This window comes from Drosophila arizonae, chromosome 2, assembly GCF_054131065.1.
Source record: "Drosophila arizonae isolate 15081-1271.41 chromosome 2, UAZ_ARI_1.0, whole genome shotgun sequence".
NCBI lineage: Eukaryota > Metazoa > Arthropoda > Insecta > Diptera > Drosophilidae > Drosophila > Drosophila arizonae.
The window spans coordinates 14,074,379-14,092,699 of NC_142922.1; the positions used below are offsets into that span (position 1 = coordinate 14,074,379).

General features: G+C 39.2%; 4 protein-coding genes across 7 annotated transcripts; 2 read left to right on the forward strand and 2 right to left on the reverse strand.

The window, feature by feature from the left end:
- Nucleotides 1–580: 580 nt before the first annotated feature.
- nAChRbeta2 (nicotinic acetylcholine receptor beta2) lies at nucleotides 581–7,883 on the reverse strand. 2 transcript variants are annotated; one of them, XM_089475983.1, is made up of 11 exons: nucleotides 7,665–7,883; nucleotides 7,243–7,436; nucleotides 7,053–7,181; nucleotides 6,807–6,992; nucleotides 6,443–6,575; nucleotides 6,222–6,349; nucleotides 3,989–4,164; nucleotides 3,718–3,870; nucleotides 3,514–3,587; nucleotides 1,790–1,896; nucleotides 581–1,138 (listed from the first exon to the last, which is right to left on the reverse strand). In XM_089475983.1, exons 1-11 carry the CDS (start codon nucleotides 7,720–7,722, stop codon nucleotides 923–925), a joined length of 1,554 nt encoding a protein of 517 aa, XP_089332109.1. In that variant the 5' UTR covers nucleotides 7,723–7,883; the 3' UTR covers nucleotides 581–922. The 2 variants fall into 2 exon arrangements, with proteins under 2 accessions (XP_089332109.1, XP_089332108.1); XM_089475982.1 differs by having other exon boundaries at nucleotides 3,514–3,593; nucleotides 7,665–7,882.
- A 182-nt stretch (nucleotides 7,884–8,065) lies between these two features.
- Nucleotides 8,066–12,046, forward strand: DZIP1 (DAZ interacting zinc finger protein 1). 3 transcript variants are annotated; one of them, XM_089475959.1, is made up of 5 exons: nucleotides 8,066–8,223; nucleotides 8,945–9,055; nucleotides 9,116–10,622; nucleotides 10,679–10,835; nucleotides 10,928–12,046. In XM_089475959.1, the coding sequence occupies exons 2-5, from the start codon at nucleotides 8,962–8,964 to the stop codon at nucleotides 11,363–11,365; spliced, it is 2,196 nt and encodes a 731-aa protein (XP_089332085.1). In that variant the 5' UTR covers nucleotides 8,066–8,223; nucleotides 8,945–8,961; the 3' UTR covers nucleotides 11,366–12,046. The 3 variants fall into 3 exon arrangements, with proteins under 3 accessions (XP_089332085.1, XP_089332089.1, XP_089332100.1); XM_089475963.1 differs by having other exon boundaries at nucleotides 8,083–8,223; nucleotides 8,688–9,055; XM_089475974.1 differs by having other exon boundaries at nucleotides 8,140–8,168.
- On the forward strand, nucleotides 11,537–16,708 carry Pp1alpha-96A (Protein phosphatase 1alpha at 96A). Its single transcript, XM_018019322.2, has 5 exons — nucleotides 11,537–12,099; nucleotides 12,162–12,510; nucleotides 13,045–13,330; nucleotides 13,391–13,538; nucleotides 14,523–16,708. Exons 1-5 carry the CDS (start codon nucleotides 12,048–12,050, stop codon nucleotides 14,672–14,674), a joined length of 987 nt encoding a protein of 328 aa, XP_017874811.1. The 5' UTR covers nucleotides 11,537–12,047; the 3' UTR covers nucleotides 14,675–16,708.
- LOC149270343 (uncharacterized) lies at nucleotides 15,003–17,921 on the reverse strand. The gene has a single exon (XM_089476020.1). The coding sequence runs from the start codon at nucleotides 17,785–17,787 to the stop codon at nucleotides 16,900–16,902; it is 888 nt and encodes a 295-aa protein (XP_089332146.1). The 5' UTR covers nucleotides 17,788–17,921; the 3' UTR covers nucleotides 15,003–16,899.
- Nucleotides 17,922–18,321: the final 400 nt, after the last annotated feature.

Consider the following 18,321-nt stretch of genomic DNA (forward strand, 5'->3'; position numbering starts at 1 on the left):
ATGAATGCGAGGCCAAAGAGATTTCAACTTTCTAATTTAATGCGGCAGCCAGACGGATAACTTCAATGACAGAGACAAAGGCGACTGGCGAATGGTAAACGAAGCGAGAGTTCAGCCAAGGAGCTCCCAACCAAAATAAATTATATTGCAAATTACTGAGAAAGGCAATGTGGCGTATGCGTAATAACTGCCTGGCATCAAACTCGCACAATTTGTACTGTATTGTGCCCGAACGCTTTATATGCATACTGAGTTTTTAATTGAAAATAAACAGAGAGAAACGCGTAGGAAAACATTGCAGACTGTAGATATATGAATGCTTGTGAGATGGGGCGTATGCGTGATAATTATTGATAAGCTGAATAAAACTAAAGTGAATGTGGTAGCACATACATATATTGTAGAGTCTGAAATAAATGGCAAGCTCTACGATTTCCATGTAAAGGCATTCAAACGAACATCAAAGGCAAATTCAATTAGAATAGCCAAAATATAATAATTCAAGTATTTCCAAAAAGTAATAATTTCCTATTAACAAAATATTTAAACACACGAACAACAATAAAAAGACCTTTAAGTGTTTAATTTTTAATAACAAATTGTTTTGTTTATTTAAAAATTGATTCGTTTATTAATATGAATACTTGTGCTATGCTTTCCACTTGACAGATAATTCATGAATTGATTAATTTATTATTAATAATTTATTGTAATTATTTTAGATTTATAATATTGCTGCAATACTTGAAAGCCGACATAATTGTTCGTTAGATTTCAAGGGTTCTGTGCTAATTTTTTTCAATTTTCAATTCAATTGGCTGTAAGTTCTTTTCTTTATTGTTGACTTTATCAGATTACTTAATTTTTTTTTCGAATAGGACCCATGACACGAGTTATGCTCCTTTTGAAGACCTTTCCCCACCTAATTAACCACCTGCCTGACAATGTCCGGCGGCAGCATGAAATTGCTTTTACGCAGTGGTATCTCGCTGTAGAGACGGTCCACGGGTGCGCGTGTGTCGTAGAGTGAGGGCGACTGGCAGATGATGGCGAAAGTGCCGAACACACAGGAGCACGTAAACAGCCAGAGAAAGAAGCGATCCAATACCATGGAAAAGAATTTCCAGTCCTCGACAATCTGTGAAATGAAATAAATCAATCATTTACGCAATGGCAAGCACTCAAAACTAGGTCAGAAGTAAAACTGAACTGTTATTCGATCAACCAGAAGAAATTCCTTTTTTAATAATTTTGGGATTACTTCAGTGCTCGTAAAGCATAGACGAGAGCGAGAAATGCTCGTATTGCGCTGATAAATAAATTGGTTTCAATTGAAGCCATAAAATCTCGTTTGCGTCTGTCTTTCAATAAACTTCAAGTGTAATAAAAATCTAAAGTTATGATTTAATATTTTACAATTCCATGTTGCACATTTCACAGCCTTGCCGCTCCACACTCCGCACTCGGTATGGGTCTGTGCGGTGCTCAAAGCAAAGTTTTTTGGCAATAAACCATAATGGGAACGAGGGAGAATCGCAGGCGGATAATGTGCACGGAGGAAAGCAAAGTTCTGCCAGACGCCAAAAAAATGACAGCCCAGCCTAAACAATAACAACAATAACAGCCATAATAATTCGAATTCGAATAGCAATACGAATAGGAATCCAAATACGTAAACGAATTCAACACTCGGCTTCAATCTGCGATGGTCCTTGGTGTTGCCCAATAAAAGTGGGCAAGGCAAAGTTGGGCTGGAGTAAGTAAGTGCTCTGTGCACCCGTCTACCCACCTCGTTATCCTTGTCGGCGTCCTTGATATGCTGCGCAATAAATCTGACCGCACGAAATGCCTGCAGCACTTCGGGTGTTAAGTTGCGTGGTATCACATTGTCGGAATCTGTCAAGACCCGTGGCGAGCGCATGGAATTGCAAAAAATTGAAATAAAATATTGGAATAATAAATAAATGGAGATGCCTCCTGCATGGCCCCCAGGCGGATGGCAACTCCAAATCTGCAATTGAATATGTGCACGCGCGTGTGTGTATAAGTGCGCCCGTGTGTCATATGTACATGCATAGAAAAATACAATATTATGGCCTAAGCGAAAAGCAAACCCCGCAGGCAACTGTAGCACGCTCAACTTTAAGACCAACATCAACAACAACAACAATCAACAACAGTCGAACTGAATTATGGCTGCCAGTTTATTTTCATTCTCAGCTTCCTTCTGGTCGAGCATTCCAGCACCTAAGTGAATTTTGCAACATTCACTGGCCACAGCAATCAATTGAATGTCTAATTTGCAATCGAATATTCTTTTCTGCGTTGACATAAGCTGTTGAAAAGCTTCATCTGAGTCCATAGCGAAAAGGAATGGAAAACGACTTTTTTTAATAAAAAATAAATAAATATAAATAATAAATTAAATTTAAACAGATTTTCGTTGATAATAGTTAAACAGCTAAAGTCCAAATAAAACTTTACTAATATTAAACATTTTTTAAACAAAAACAAAATAATAATAAGATAAAATAATAAAAGAATATAAATGTATTTATTGAAATTTGTATAGTATTAATGTAAATACAAATTTTTAATTTTTCAAAGACATTTATCAAATTTTGAACGGTTTAAAAATTCTAGAAAATGGAAATATTTTAATTTGATTACTTAAATAAATAAATGATATATTTTATTTATGGTTATTATTAATTTTATATTATACTATAAATACAATCAGTTTAGTCCAAATTAAGCTTCTTCAAATATATTTCTCATATATTTTAATTTCTAAAATAATAGTTTTCCCAACAAATATTGCCACGAAATATTTTAAATAATTAACAAAAATATTTTTTTAGTAAATTTATAATTAGAATTAATTAAAAAATGTACTCCTTTTGTGACTGTAATATATAAGTATGAAATACTAACTGATTTTTTTAAAGATATTTCAACTTGAAAATCGTTTGCTGCGTTTGCTAAGAGTTTATTTTTAAAGATAACGTGCCTGGGCCTCGATTAGTTTTTACTGTGCGCTTAGGTCATAAGAAATTCGTTCTTTTCACTTAAGCCGTTTTCACACATGGTTTGTTTTATTATCCCCCACACATACACTCACTCATTCCATCCACATTCGTTTTCTCTGTGGAACCACATAGGCGTTTTATATACATATACTTATTTTGTTTTTTGCCATCAAAACATCACATCATCATCGTCATCGTCGCAGCCATCAGGAGTGTCCGGCGACGGCAAAGCGACGCTATCAGCCTTGAGAATGCCCGGCAGCATATTCGCTTCCATTTTATTGCATTATTTGCTTATTTTTATTTGATTTCAATTTCGACTTTTGGGTCGCGGTTAGCCGCGAGTGTTGCAAAAATATTTGTGTTTTTTATGGCCAGACAATTTCCCTCCACACAGTCGGCCGGCTATGTTCTCTGCTAGCAATCATGCCCCGGCCCCCAGCTAACCCCTATCTCCGGCACTTCTACTCAAATTCAAACTCACCCACTGAGTGCTGCATGCCATTATCGTAAGCGCCATCCTGGCTGTCTTTAAACTCGCTGGGAAAATCGCTGATGCTGTCGCTGAAAAGAACACACACACACACACAAAGAAGCACAAAGAGAAACATAGACACGCAGACACAGTCAATGCGAAACAAAGGTTAATAAAAGCCGAACTGTGCATACAGGACTGGCGTTCACCTACCGCACATCGATCTCGTTGGTGTAGCCATTGCTGGGCGTGGAGTCGTCGTAGTCGGGCAGAGTGTACTGAGTGCGTCGCATCATCATCAGCTTAGGCATGAGGTGCAGGAACAATTTGCGACACAGCGGCGACATGTTGTGCGTCGAAGGGGATCTGTTGTCAGTTAATTTAGTTGATTTAGATTAATGCATTAATTTGTGAATGCAGCAGGAGGCATAGACATTAGTGGAGTGTGCAATTTAGCTGCAGATCTCTGAATCGCTGCACTCACCTGAAGTGTATGTTGAGCACACAGACCGTTGTCCAAACGGACAGCGAGACGAGTATCATGGTAAAGAGCAGATACTTGCCCAGCAGGGGCACCGCCAACGATGTGGGCGGAATGATTTCGGCCAACAGCAAGAAGAACACGGTCAACGACACGAGTATTGAAATGCATAACGTAACCTGTCAACGAAATGTTTACACAGTTTCTCTCTCTCTCGCTCTCCCACTATCTGGCTCTTTCTGACTCAGAATGCCTTTGGAAAGCCTTCTGCTTTTATAACAATAACGACCACAACAATGACAATAAAAAATAATAAAAAACCAAACTCAGACGCAAACGAACACATGGACAAACGCTTTACCAATCATTATCAATTATAGCCAATTACATATCAATTACGTATACGCCATGTGAAACAATAAAAGAATTTCAACATATATATTATTTTCATATGTTCTTCATTTTAAATTAAAATCATCAAGTGTAAATTAATTACAACAGTTTTTCTTCAATGACAAACGTGAAATCAGGCAAAGCACTCAGCCAATCTCTTTTTACTCACGCACTCAATGGCTTCACTTCCCAACAAATGAATCATACTGTAAACAATAACAATCAACACAACAAACAGCAAAGCGTTCTACTTATGTGTATGCCTGGGAGCTCCTCACAAATATTATATTATGTTTCCATAATAATGAAATGAAAATACTCATCAAGCTATTTTGTCCAACGTTTTGTTTGGTTTATAAAAATAAATTTATAAGTGGTAAAACTTATTGTAATTAATTTAGCTGCAGACCAATTATATTTGTTTTTATTTTTCCAAATTTTTAATATTTTCAACTGAAGCAATAAGCAGAACTGCTTTAAAATAATAGATTGGCAGCCTATACGTATATCCTGTTCTTTAAATTATGTAATATAAACAATATCAAAATGCTGAGCAACATGGATTACCTGCTGGCTTATATTAATAATTACCTAATCCATAATTTTAACAACTCGACAAAAGATAAAATTAGATAATTCTTATTATTTTCTGTCTAGATCATTTTAGATCATAATTTAGAGTTCGATTACTACCCAAGACGTCGTTAATCTGTTCATTTAATCTTCCGCAAAGCTTCATAAATTTATTCTCGGACTTTGCTTAAATTTAGAAAATACTATTGCTACTTTATTACTCCAAGCAAATGATTGATTCAAACGAGGCAAGTAACAAATATAACAACAACCAAAAAACATCACTCTTTACTCTGTGTGTATGTGTGTGCGTGTATGTGTATGTGTATCTGTGTTTACGTCGGTGCGTGTGCGTGTTATTGGGTGCGTTTTACATGTATGTATGCATGTAGGTGTTCGATGTTTTACGTGTCAGGTGAGTGAGGTGTGAGATATTTAATGCTGCGCTTAATTGCAGGCCACCCGAATGCAGGAAAGAAAACTTTGGAGTGGTGGAAACTTTCGCTTTTAAATTGAAATCAATTTAAAGTATATTGATTCAATTTAATCATCTTATGTATGCATTCGATGAAATTTACGTTATGAGATTTCACTACTCTGGAACAGCACAAATGATATTCAGCGCGAAATGAATGTGAGTTTATAGCGCGTGAATATATGTGTGCTGCATGACTGAAGGCTGGATAGGTCAGCTTGGAGTGCCTGAAACTCTGTGACTTGAATATGGATACAGTACTTAGTAAATGTAAGTATATATTGCAATTGCCATTAGTTAGTTTATTCTATAGTAAATTAGATTGAAATGTAGAGCGATAGCAAAGAAGTAGATAGTTCTTGGGGAAATTATGTAAGTTGAGCTCTTATGGTGTATTTTCAAACTTTTCGTTTAAGAATGTTTTTCTCTTAGAGCCAATTGGTATTAGCGAAATAACTAAAGAGCTCAGCTTTCAACAGTTAAATGTAGCCGAAGTGGAAGTTGAGTAAATGATAGATTCTTGAAAGTGCATAGAGAAACTTAAGGATATATATATTGAGAGATGTTTAAGTGTTCTTAGTAGATTGTTTGTAGATAGTTGTAGGTGAAATCAAATATGTATATGTTAACTAAATAAAACAGACAATAAACTACCATAATTTACCATAATTTATAGCTACTATAAATTTACTGAAAAATAACAACATGCCACATGCTGGGATCTCAATCAACGTCAAAGGTCAAGGTATATCTCTTGCAGTGGCCTATTTGCATACTTAATAGCTGTGCTCTTACCTTTTCGCCCGAATCGCTTGGTAGGTAAAAGACCAAAACGGTAAGAAAAGTTAATGCCACGCAGGGCACAATCAAATTCACCGTATAAAACAACGTTTTGCGCCGCATGGTCAACTTGAACGTAATATCTGCAGAAGACGTCAAATTTACATATTACAATGGCTCACCAGTAAAAAGAAAGAGAGAGAAAAAGAAATGCAACAAACTTTTGTGCAGCTCACCTGAAAATGGCTCCAATGTGTCCGGATAGTATTCCTCGTTTTTGGTGGCCGGCACCTCGAGTATGTCCCACTCCACAGACAAGTAGAATTCACTTAAATCGATGCCAACCTGCACGAGATTGCTGCCTGGCACCTGTACATGAAAAGCACACACAGACACACACACATACATATGACTCTTAGCCAGCCAGGTGCCCAAGCCAGACTCGGCAATTTGTTACGTAGCATGTATTTTCGCTACCCCAGCCCCCCTCCGACACAGCCCCCTCCGCTTATGTCCGCATAAATTGCATTTTGTGCATTGGAGCGCAAAGCAAATTTGCATCCTTCGGTTGTGGCCTAATCGAAATGCGGTTTGGCTTACCTGATCCAAATGTTTTAGATCCACTTGGGCGCCGTTGTAGGTCCATGAGCCGAATTTCATGAAGCAAATTTGCTCATCGTAAGGAAAATACTCAACGTTCATTTCACAGGATGATTTGTAAATAGCTGGCGGCTCCCAAAACACCTCCCCTGTGTATTTCAGCGTGGCCTTCGTCATGAGGGTGACCTAACGAGGAAGTCGGATTGAGTTAGGACTGGATTACGAGCTGCTTCAATGTTGTAATACTTCGTAGTTGCCATCCCAGTTATTGTAGAGCACAATGTCAGGCACCCATATGTGCTCGGAGGGCACATACAATTGCTCTACGCCGCCGTATTCCTCCGGATCCCAACGCAGCTTGTAATCGAACCAGCGCTGAGAGCCAATCATAATAATGAATCTCTTGAAATTTAGTTTAGGTTAAGTGTTCACCCACCTGCTTGACCCACAAATTGGTGGTCATCACCTGATTCTTCAGATTGACCTCGATTAGCTGCGACAGCTTGAGACCCAGCCAGACGGTAAGTGTCTCCGTATTATTTACCACAGGCCGAATCAGGCGATTGTAATTGCTCAATAAATCATCATAGAGACGTTTCGTGTCCGGGTTCGCCTCGAAGCTAACAGGTGCTGCTCAATAGAAAATGCCCAAACAAAAGAAAATATCCCAAACATAGTTAGAAATTTCCCAAAACAAGGGAATGCGCAGACGCCGAGCTTTCGCTCTCGCATGCTCTCTCGCTCTTTCGCTGGGCGCAGCCTCTTTGACAGCTGGCCAGCTCGGAGATACAGCATCCGATTCACACATAGTATCGGAATTTCCATGGATTTTTCCAAACCGAATTTGGAGCAACTTACGTGTTGTATTTGCCAATGGCAGCAGCAGGAAAAGGGCCAACCAAAGCCAACGACTCATTTTAACTCTCCCTTAATTGCAGAGCAATTCGGAGAGTATTGCACTTTATATATACTTTTCTTGTAGTGGTTAATTAAAACACTTGCATTTTGCTATGCGTGCTTTATTTGATGTAAACCTCACTCGGCCAGGGTCCAATCGTAACTGAGCAGATCTATCCGAATGCTGCTGCCCAGACGCAGCTCCTGTCAACCAAGTTGTGCGCGGCCAAAGGGCGCCAAATTTAATTTGCTTTAAATTTTTCGGATTTTTTATATATTTAAGAATATTGTATTCAAGTTATTTAGACATTACGCTAAGTATTTGCTGTTATTATTTTATTAGTGAATGGTATTTATATATTATTTTTCATATATCCCTCTTTAACTGCGAATACATCCGGCAGTAGGCGTTGTAGATTATAAATTCATTGTTTTAAATATACATATATGATAAATTTTATTTCGGTTAGTATTGCATTCTGTAAAACGTTTAACACGTGCGTGAAGTAATCACGTGTCGGTGAGTTCGAATAGAAACAAGTGCTATTAATAGAGTATGAATTAGCTATGAATAAAAAAAAATAGTGTTGCAGAGCTAAACCCTTCATGGGAAAGCTAATCATATTTTTGCATACAGTGAATAACAACCCCAAATTATAATTATCCATTATCTACAATATTTTAAAAATTATCATTGATTATATCCTAAATTGAATGATTCCTGACCCTATTAAAAAAACAAACAAAAAACAAAACCTATTCTAGAAAAACATAAATGATATAACTGATATCTATTATTTTATAAATAAAATAACAAATATTTTCTTTCTAAATTTCTAAAGAATACTAATTTACTTGAAAGGTACTTTATCACAGGTATTTATTTCACAAATAAATACAACAAATAGTAAATATTAATTGTTAAAGGGAAAACAATTTTAGAATACTTTTACTTACTTAACTTTTACTTTTACAATATATTAGTCAGCCAAGGGTAGTCAAGTTCTCTCAAATTGAGCTACGATCATAGTTAATTAATAGGGCTGGGCTATTGGGTAATCCAACCCTCAATATTCAAGCCAAGTTCCTAGCCAGCTGACAGCGTCAACAACAATAGTGGAGCAAACTGTCAGCGGTTACCAAGCAACCACTGACAAAAACAAATAAATAACGAAAAGCGAAAGCGATTGCAGCAAGCAATTGAATCAAGTCGAAAAATATATAAGAACTTTCATTTTCAGCTGTCGATGAGTCAGAAATGGGCCACAAAAACAATTTTCCACAGGTGATGCGAGAGGCGGGCTTCAAGCTGCGCCAGTATCGAGATGGACCACTGGACTGGCGTCAGATGGGTAAATATGGCTAGTTGTAGTGCCTAAGGAGTGTAAAATGTTAATTTTAATGCTCGCCAGGTTCCTATGAGACGGAACGAATTCTGCGTGAGCAAAACTTGGAGGTCGTGGACGATGCACTGAAACATTTATCGGAGGCGCCGCTGGGCACCATGCTGGAGACGCACATACTCGATGGCGGCATAGCCAAGTACTTTGTCATGTCGCAATATGCGATCCAGTACCTGCTCTGCTGCCGCACATACCTGGACGAGACCGTCGACGAGCTGCGCGAGGCGCACGAAATATCGCAGCAGGAGATTGCGAAGCTGCGCAAATCTCTGAGCGAATCGAACAACGAGGTGGTGCAGCTTCACAAGAAGATCACGCAAATCGAGACCATACGCGAGGTGGTCTTTCCCTGTCATATGTGCACCAAAAATTTCATCAGCAACGAGGCGCTGAACGTGCACATCGGGCGCAAGCATCGCGTGGGTACGCCCTCCTCCAATTTGGCAGCTGGCGGGACTGTCCGAGAAAAGGAGAACGATATGCAGCTCATCAACACCATCAAAATGGAGCTGGAAATCAAGCAGTTGAAGGAGCGTCTCAATGCCGCCGAGCGCAACATAAAGGAGCGCAGTGGGCAGCCACTTCAGGTGCAACTTCAGGATCAGACAACATCAACTATGAACATGCGTCATGTGGGCATACAAAGCAATTTGGGAGAATACAAGGAAAAGGATGAGGTTAGCATCGAGGCGGCCGAGAGTGAGGCGAGCGAACGTAAGGAGCAGCTCCACGGCCTGGCGGAACGCCTGAGCAGCTTTGAAGCTTGGCAAGCACAGCTCAAGCAGAGCAATGAAGATTTCATCCGGGGCATCAACCAAAAACTAGAAGACCTAACGTTGGCTCTGGAGCAGACCAAACGGAACGCGGAGACGAAGGCTACTGCACCAGCAACTCCCGAGGAGCGCGTGGCCACACCTTGCCTTGAGGACTTGGAGCGCATACTCACAGAAAAAGTGGCCGAAATCGGAAAGGTCAGCGCCAATAAGCTGGAGGAGGTAGTGCACCAATTGGAAACGGGCTACAAGGAAAAACTAGAAGCACTGGAACGGGATCTTAAGCGGCTCAGCCTGCGTAAGCAACCCGTAGCTGAGGTGCAACAAGCAGCATCCGCATCTAAGATACCCAAGCCTCTTCCCAAAAAGGAGGAAAGCATGGAGCGCATTAAGCGTCTGGTGGAGACGGAGTTCCTGAAAGCCAAACGTGATGATGACACCTATTCCATAGAAAAGCCGCCACCGCAGCCGGAACAAGAAGCACAAAAGCAAGAGCAGGCAAGTGGCAATAGCTCAAGCAGTCATCCGACTTATACGAAGCCAGGGCCGGCGTCGGCGCCCGCTAGGGATGAACCAAAGCCGAAAGCCGCCATAAATCAGCCAGAGCAGCCGGAAGCCACGGATATTAGCGAAAGCCTTAGCGGTGAAGAGAGCATCAGCGATGAAGGCAGTGAAGTCTTGACCTCTGAGCCGGAGCGACAGGTATTCATGTCGCCAAAAATCAAATCCGTCCTAAAGAATAGGTAAGTAGCAAATATACTTAACAGGAAGTGATGTAAGAACCTTCGAATGTTTTCAGACTCCCACCAAAGCCAATGACACGCAAAGATGCGCGCAAGTTGATCAACCAAAGACTGAATCCGCATGGCTTCAATATGAAGTCCAAGGCCATCTCCAACACATCCGCCAAACGTGTGAGCGCTGAACTGGCGCAGCAAAGAGCCAGACTGAAATTGGTAAGGAATATTGAATTAAATATATTTTACATATGTACATATATACATATCTACTTCTAATTCTATATGTATTTTAATTTGTATTCTTACAGGACTATCCAAATTTCTATACAACACGCAATCGCATACGTAAATTTGTGGAGAATCTTTGCTCGGTCAAGATGCCGGAACGTGCTCAGATTTTGTTGAAAAATAAGACACCTTTGCAGCCAATGGAGGTGCCGAAGCGTAGAAATCCCTTGCTAACAACCACGGACGACGATGACGATCTTAATGAAGGTAGTGATGTATCATCGGCTTCACAGGAGATGGACAATGAGAAGGTTGATAATGCGTCAACAAGTTCAAAGGCTCAACAGCCAAATTTCAAAGCCCAATTGGAGCAACTGCTGGCCAAACCGGCGACTCATGTAGTTTCCAAACCCAATATGGTGCAGTTACAACAAGCAAAGCCTGTGCCGTTGCCGCGCAAGCGTGTTATGTTTAATACGGGGAGCAGCAGAAGGAGCAGTGAAGATAACGTCGAATAAATTAAATAAAAAAAAAATAATAATAATAATAATAATAATATAAGATTAAATTTTTTTTAAATACAGCTGTCATCCACCCGCAATTTGCGGTGTGGCAACGCTATACAGGTGGCCATCAGCCCCCGATATATCGATATTTGTCCATGTCATCGATACGCGTTCACGGCGAATTTAGATTGCGATGCGGCGAAGTGTGGTTGCGCGAAAAAATTTCTTGACGTCGCAAAAATCTACAATAGCTTGCAATAAATGCACTAAAACGCAGTCGAACAATACGCAAACCAGTGACAAACGCTGAACGTACATGGCGTAACAGCTAAAACATTGAAAATCCGCACCCGCAGCTCAACGCAGCTCTGTTTAAAGTGTATTACCTGACGACAACTACACAAACACTCCTACACACAGATATATTATACACACACACATATACACATATATACAGAAGTGGCCCTCCGCCCCCTGTTGTCCGCGCACACATCGATGAAATAACATACATAACGTATACCGAAAATACATAAGCTTAAGCTAAAACAACGGAGCCAGCAGTAGCAATCAGAGCGGACGCAGGTAAACAGATAAGAAAACAGACGGAGACAGAGAAATAGGCGCAGGTGTTAGCGAAGCAGCAGCAACATCATCAACAACTACAACAATATCAGGAGCAGTTACAGTGTAAAACATGTCCGAAATCATCATGAACATTGACAGCATTATCTCGCGTCTGTTGGAAGGTAAATAAACTTAATACACTTTGCACCTCAGATCAGCTATATGCAAATTTTCTTTTCTCCAGTACGTGGTGCCCGTCCAGGCAAAAATGTGCAATTATCGGAGAGTGAAATACGGAACTTATGCTTAAAGTCGCGTGAAATATTCCTATCGCAACCGATACTATTGGAACTGGAGGCTCCGCTCAAGATATGCGGTGACATACACGGACAATATTACGATCTGTTGCGTCTGTTCGAGTACGGCGGTTTCCCGCCAGAATCGAACTATCTATTCCTTGGCGACTATGTGGACCGTGGCAAGCAATCCCTAGAGACGATTTGCCTTCTATTGGCATACAAAATAAAATATTCAGAGAATTTCTTTTTGCTGCGCGGGAACCACGAATGCGCAAGCATCAATCGCATCTACGGGTAAGTGAAGATAAATGAATAAATATAAAAAAGCTAATATCTAGATCATCTATAAAATGTATAGTCAGCCAAGTATTTGCATTAATATGTGATATTGAATATTGCAATTCTTGTGAATACTGCATATTGAATGTTATTATTCGAATGAAGAAGCTAAAACTGCTATCGATTAATGTTATTGGAATCCAAGTTAGAACGTTGTTGCTATACGTTCTTATTGGATTACACATTGCGCACACAAAGAATACGTGTCTCATATAAAGTTTGTCACTTAAGTTTCACATAACTTGAAATCAATTTTAATTGAAAATCGAAAATCTAGAATACTTACATTAACCACATTATTCTCGATACTTAATTGTCCAATTGCATACAGGCGACAGCTATTCTTATGTAGATACGTACTTTGTGATATAATCTAATTGGAAATGGCCTTTCGTGAGAAACGCTCGAGCGTTTATCACGCATTATTTGTTTAAATTTCATGTCTGTGCCTGATGTGACTTTTTACTGATGCATCTCTCCCGTTGACAGGTTCTACGATGAATGCAAGCGACGTTATACCATAAAGCTGTGGAAAACATTCACAGATTGCTTCAACTGTCTGCCCGTGGCTGCGATTGTTGATGAGAAAATCTTTTGCTGTCACGGCGGCCTGAGTCCCGATTTGTCCTCAATGGAGCAAATACGCCGCATTATGCGACCCACGGATGTGCCCGATCAGGGTCTGTTATGCGATCTCTTGTGGTCTGATCCCGACAAGGATACCATGGGTTGGGGCGAAAATGATCGTGGCGTAAGCTTCACATTTGGAGCAGAGGTACGTATAGAGCTACGTGTCCTAATTAAATTATACTAAGCTCTATTCCTATTTACTAAGGTTGTCGGCAAATTTCTACAGAAGCACGAATTCGATCTTATATGTCGTGCACATCAGGTTGTCGAGGATGGCTATGAGTTCTTTGCCAAGCGCCAGCTGGTTACGCTCTTTTCGGCGCCCAACTATTGCGGTGAATTCGACAATGCAGGTGAGTGATCACGAAATATGTATATATATACAAATATACATATTTATACAACTCATGCATATATGTATATGTATAGTGCATGTATATACTCATCGATCCCGGACTTTAAACAACAAACGACGTGGGTGTTATCTCATTGAAAGAGAATTGTTAATGCGAGCAAATACTGTTGTCATATACTGTATAATTTGTGTAGATAATTTTTAGATTAGCACAGATTTTGAAGATAACCTTGCGGGCGAAGCACAGCAATTACGAAGTTGCAAGTAAATAAATAGGCTCAGAGTTCAGTGTTATGATAGAGGCAGTTTAGCGGAAAACTCAGCGTATAGCGCTTTTATAGAAAATAGAAAATAAATGTAAACAGCGCGCGCTCAAATATGGAAATTTACGTGTAAAAATGTTGGCATGCGTCAGATGTCTAATGTTTTGATAAGGAATCATATTTTCTTAAGGCTTAAGGTATATGATCCTATGCTCTATATATATTTTATATATGTTTGCATATGATATCAAATCTTAAAGTTGGCGTATGTTAGTCTTATAATGCAATATTAGAAAGCTTCATAAAAGAAATTACATAATCGTTCTTGTATCGTTGAAAATTTCATTTACGGCACTAACAGCAGTATAGTTATTCAAAGTTGATGAGGTATTATCATATATTTGACGTAATCTCATTACATTAAGGGGGCGCTCGCAGAAATTTTCCACATATGACTCAGACTTGTAGCATTTGATCGCTGTCATCGAACATAAACAAAGTCTTTAGTGAGAATCGCAGGCTCAGATATCAGTAAACTATGATGTCGCGGTTTACGTTTGTTGAGACAATTAATGCAAACGAAAAACAGAAATTGTGATTGGCACAGGCAATACAAACAGAAAAACAGATTATACGCCTGCGACTCTAGTTACAGTATGTATATTTAAGAATAATATGATAACGTACTTATATATATTTTTGTTCTGTTTACTTCAAAGGTGCCATGATGTCCGTGGACGACACATTAATGTGCTCCTTTCAGATTTTGAAACCCGCCGACAAGCGACGATTTGTTTATCCAAACTTTGGCAGCTCAGGGCGTCCGTTAACACCGCCACGCGGCGCAAACAATAAGAATAAGAAAAAATAAGCGGCAAACAAAAAACAGCAACAATAATTTACAACAAAGCACACACAGAATCAATTCAATGCGCAGAAATGTTTGTTTTTAATCGAATATGTGTAATCGAATCGTGAGCAACGTTTTTAAGGTAATGAAACTTAGCCTATTATCATTTGAAAAGCGCAAAAGCGAAATACTAAAAAGCCAATTCATACATACACACGCAATTACATACACATACACATACACAAATTGAGACACTTTAGTTCAAACTACTTGCAGTGTTAAACACTGCATAAGCAAGAATATCTCTTAATGTATTAATTTTATTTTGTTATAGTTTTTCCTTTGCGCAATGCAAACACAAACACAAACACATACAGACATACACACAAACACGCACACACACATACATGCAGAAAGCTAAAGCTAAAGTAGGTACGAAAAGTGTACGCACACTCCAATTGTATTTTTTGCATTTTCAAATATTGCACAGCATTTGTTTTTTCTTTCGGTTCTTTGCATAGCACAACAGCCAGGGAAGGGATTATCCCCTTTGAGTATATATTAATGTGTTTTAATATAGCAAATGGTAAAATGTTATTTTTATAATTATTTGTGAATTTTAATCAATGCTTTTGATATGTGTGTGAGTTGAATGCATATGCCCTGTATAAGTATGTACGTATTCTTAGCGCGATTATATATATATATTTTTTTAACTATTATTCATCATTAAAACTCTACTACATGTTTACTTAGTTTTAAAGCAAATGCAAATTTAGCTCGAAGGTACATAAGTTTGAATTGTTTAAACCAAAAATATTGAAATAAACAAAAAGTTGTGTATATTTTTAAATTGTATGCGTTGACGATTAAATATAGAGTTTGTGTAACACAAACGCAGCATATGATCGAAAATTACAAGAAAAAAAAAAAAACAAAATATGAAATCTACAAAAAATAAAGAACAAAGTAAAACAAACAATAAATATAATTAAATCCATAATGAAAACAATTACAAACATATTTGTTTAACAAAATATACATATAAACCATGAAATGCTTAATAAGGCAAGAAACACATACAAAACACATAGAATTAAATAAAAAAGGTTAAACAGCGCTTAAAAAAGCAGCATACTTTTGAGTGGCACTGTGTGCCCTCTGCTGACGTCATCGACGCAGTAGATAAGGTTACAAACAACAACTACAAATTACAGCAAAATAAAAAATAAAAAACAATATATACGTATACAAATATATATATAAAGAAACATCAAATTGTAAAACATCTGAGACGTTCACACACACACACACATATATATTATATATATACATGCACACAAATGCATGCACTGTGTGGATACATTCGTGTGTGTGTGTGTGTGTGTGTGTGTGCTCTATTTGTATTTGCCACAAGAGTCGGTACATTCTAGTGCAAAAGGCCGCCACATTCAAGTATTATACCTATTATGCATGTACGTACGTCCCGACGTGAATAGTCCCCAAAAAGGTTTCGTTCGTATAATCCCCCCGCCCCACAAACAAACTAAAAAATAATGAATATAACAAATACAACCCGAGTTTTCAACTTGAATGTCCAGCTGCAGCCTAAACCCTTACCGAATTCACTCTAGTACTCTGTTTAATGTTGTATTGAATTCTACGTGCATAATTATATGTAAACAAAACAAAACAAACAAAAAAAAACTTATTTAATATTATAGTTGATATTGGCTGTTTTAAAAACAAACAAGAAATTATAATGTAATATCAAAAATTGCGTCAAACAGCTAAAAACAAAAAAGAAAACAAACAAAAAAAATATATATATATATATATAAAAGTCTCTCGGAATGAACGTAATAAAAACTTGTAATTTTTTGAAAATTTGAAAAGACAACTAAGAAAAACCAAACGCATTCAAAGCTAAAAAATGGCAAAAGCAAAAAAAAAAAAAAAAAGATACAAAAAAATAAAATCAACATGAAGCACTTGTAACAAAATAGCACTGTTTTATTAAAATGAAAAATGAAATACATATAGCAATAAAAATTATTGGCATCACGTAGTTTTAACTGAAAGTCGAATTAGGTGTGAGTTAAATAATATGGCATTTAATTAATTGATTAGACTCTTGATTATACAATGTCAATGCTTATATTTATTATTATTTGAGAACTGCTCTCTGGAATACTTTAAAAGGCTTTCTTATGGCAACTGCTATTTTCCGACTATATAATACTAATTTAATCTACGCGATTATATTTGAGAGCACAGCTTTTCTCCAAGGGCGCGCACATTGCTCCCGAGCCTCGGCCAGTGGCTTGCTCCTCGCGTAGGCGCAGCTGCAGCAGCTTCTGACGCAGCGCATAGGGCGTGGTACCCGTCGCAGTTGTTATTGTTGTTGCCATCATGTTCTGTTGCCTGCACTCATTTGCTTTGTTCTTCTCACGCTTGGCATTGTGGGCCACGCCCAACTTGTCATAGGCCTGCTGCAGACGCAACTCATCCTGCCGCTGGTCACTGAAGCACTCGCTGGCATTGAGCAGCCGGAACTGCTGCAGCTGTAGCAGGCGCTGCAGCTCAGTATTGCCGCTCGATGTGCTGTTGGGTGTTGGCGAGGGAGTCGTAGACATACTACTGTGAACCTGACCCTGACCTTCAGTTGCCAAGCGGCTAACGGCGCAGGCGCGTTGCTCATAGAGACGTCGATTGTAAGTGTACTCGCAGTGGGTATTGTTGCTGTTGTTGTTGTGACCGCTGCTGTTGTTGCCTTGGTGATCTCCGGTGTCCCAGCTCAGTACCTTGACACGATTCTCGCGCTGCTTTTGCTGTGGAGCACAGCCGCAACTGCTGCACCAGCTGGAGCAGTGACTCAACGTGGTTGCTGCCGAATTGCGTCTGCTGAAGTTGTGCGCGAGCTCGCTCTTGGAATGACCCAAGCCCAGCGGTACCACGCCTCTCTTCAGGCTGGGTCGCTTTACAAACTGCGTGGGATATGCGCTCTGCCTGGACGATGACGTCACCGATAAGAGATCGCTGCGCAGTGGCTGGCGCTGCTGCAGTTTGTTGGCGTGGCTTGTCGGCTTTAAGATGCTGCTTCCACCACTGTAGCCACAATAGCATCTCTTCATGACGATGCCGCGCTGTAACACGTATTCGGTAATGATGCCTTGATGGCCAAAAATTGTCTGTCTACTCAAAGAATGCTCAGCGACGACTGCTCAGCGTTTGGGGCAACCGGTTTGCACGCACAACTAACGCCCAGACACTAGCTGTAGCGGCGGCGGCAGCGACCTGCATTCCCGTTAGCTGGCTTAGCTGCCGGCTCGCAGCATTTGTTTATGTTTGAACAACAATTGCGCCAGTTTCCATAGACACATGCCGAACGGGAGGCCGGAGGTCCTCAGGCTGTATTTTTCTTTTTTGGCTTGAAACAAATGACTTAGGCAACAAACTTCAATTATGGTTTTTTAGTGGTCTCTTGCGACAGCGATTAGAACTAATTGGTTGAGCTCCATCGCCATGGGAACTGACTGGCATTTGAAGTGTCGAAATAAAACGGGAATCTAATGCTGTAGGATTGCAGCTAAATCCATACATTATTTTTAACTGGTTTCTACATAGCTAGGAGAAATATGCAAACTGCGCAATAAAGTACTATTAAT

Excerpts from the sequence above, each read along its gene's own strand:
- nAChRbeta2 (XM_089475982.1), bottom strand. The coding sequence starts at position 7,722 with ATGAGTCGTTGGCTTTGGTTGGCCCTTTTCCTGCTGCTGCCATTGGCA. Across the intron at positions 6,993-7,052 it reads ACTGGGATGGCAACTACGAA|GTCACCCTCATGACGAAGGC; the intron begins GTATTACAACAT and ends CTTCCTCGTTAG. Across the intron at positions 6,576-6,806 it reads ATCTAAAACATTTGGATCAG|GTGCCAGGCAGCAATCTCGT; the intron begins GTAAGCCAAACC and ends TTTCATGTACAG.
- DZIP1 (XM_089475959.1), top strand. The coding sequence starts at position 8,962 with ATGGGCCACAAAAACAATTTTCCACAGGTGATGCGAGAGGCGGGCTTC. Across the intron at positions 10,623-10,678 it reads AAATCCGTCCTAAAGAATAG|ACTCCCACCAAAGCCAATGA; the intron begins GTAAGTAGCAAA and ends GAATGTTTTCAG. Across the intron at positions 10,836-10,927 it reads AAAGAGCCAGACTGAAATTG|GACTATCCAAATTTCTATAC; the intron begins GTAAGGAATATT and ends GTATTCTTACAG.
- Pp1alpha-96A (XM_018019322.2), top strand. The coding sequence starts at position 12,048 with ATGTCCGAAATCATCATGAACATTGACAGCATTATCTCGCGTCTGTTG. Across the intron at positions 12,100-12,161 it reads TATCTCGCGTCTGTTGGAAG|TACGTGGTGCCCGTCCAGGC; the intron begins GTAAATAAACTT and ends TCTTTTCTCCAG. Across the intron at positions 12,511-13,044 it reads AGCATCAATCGCATCTACGG|GTTCTACGATGAATGCAAGC; the intron begins GTAAGTGAAGAT and ends TCCCGTTGACAG.
- LOC149270343 (XM_089476020.1), bottom strand. The coding sequence starts at position 17,787 with ATGAAGAGATGCTATTGTGGCTACAGTGGTGGAAGCAGCATCTTAAAG.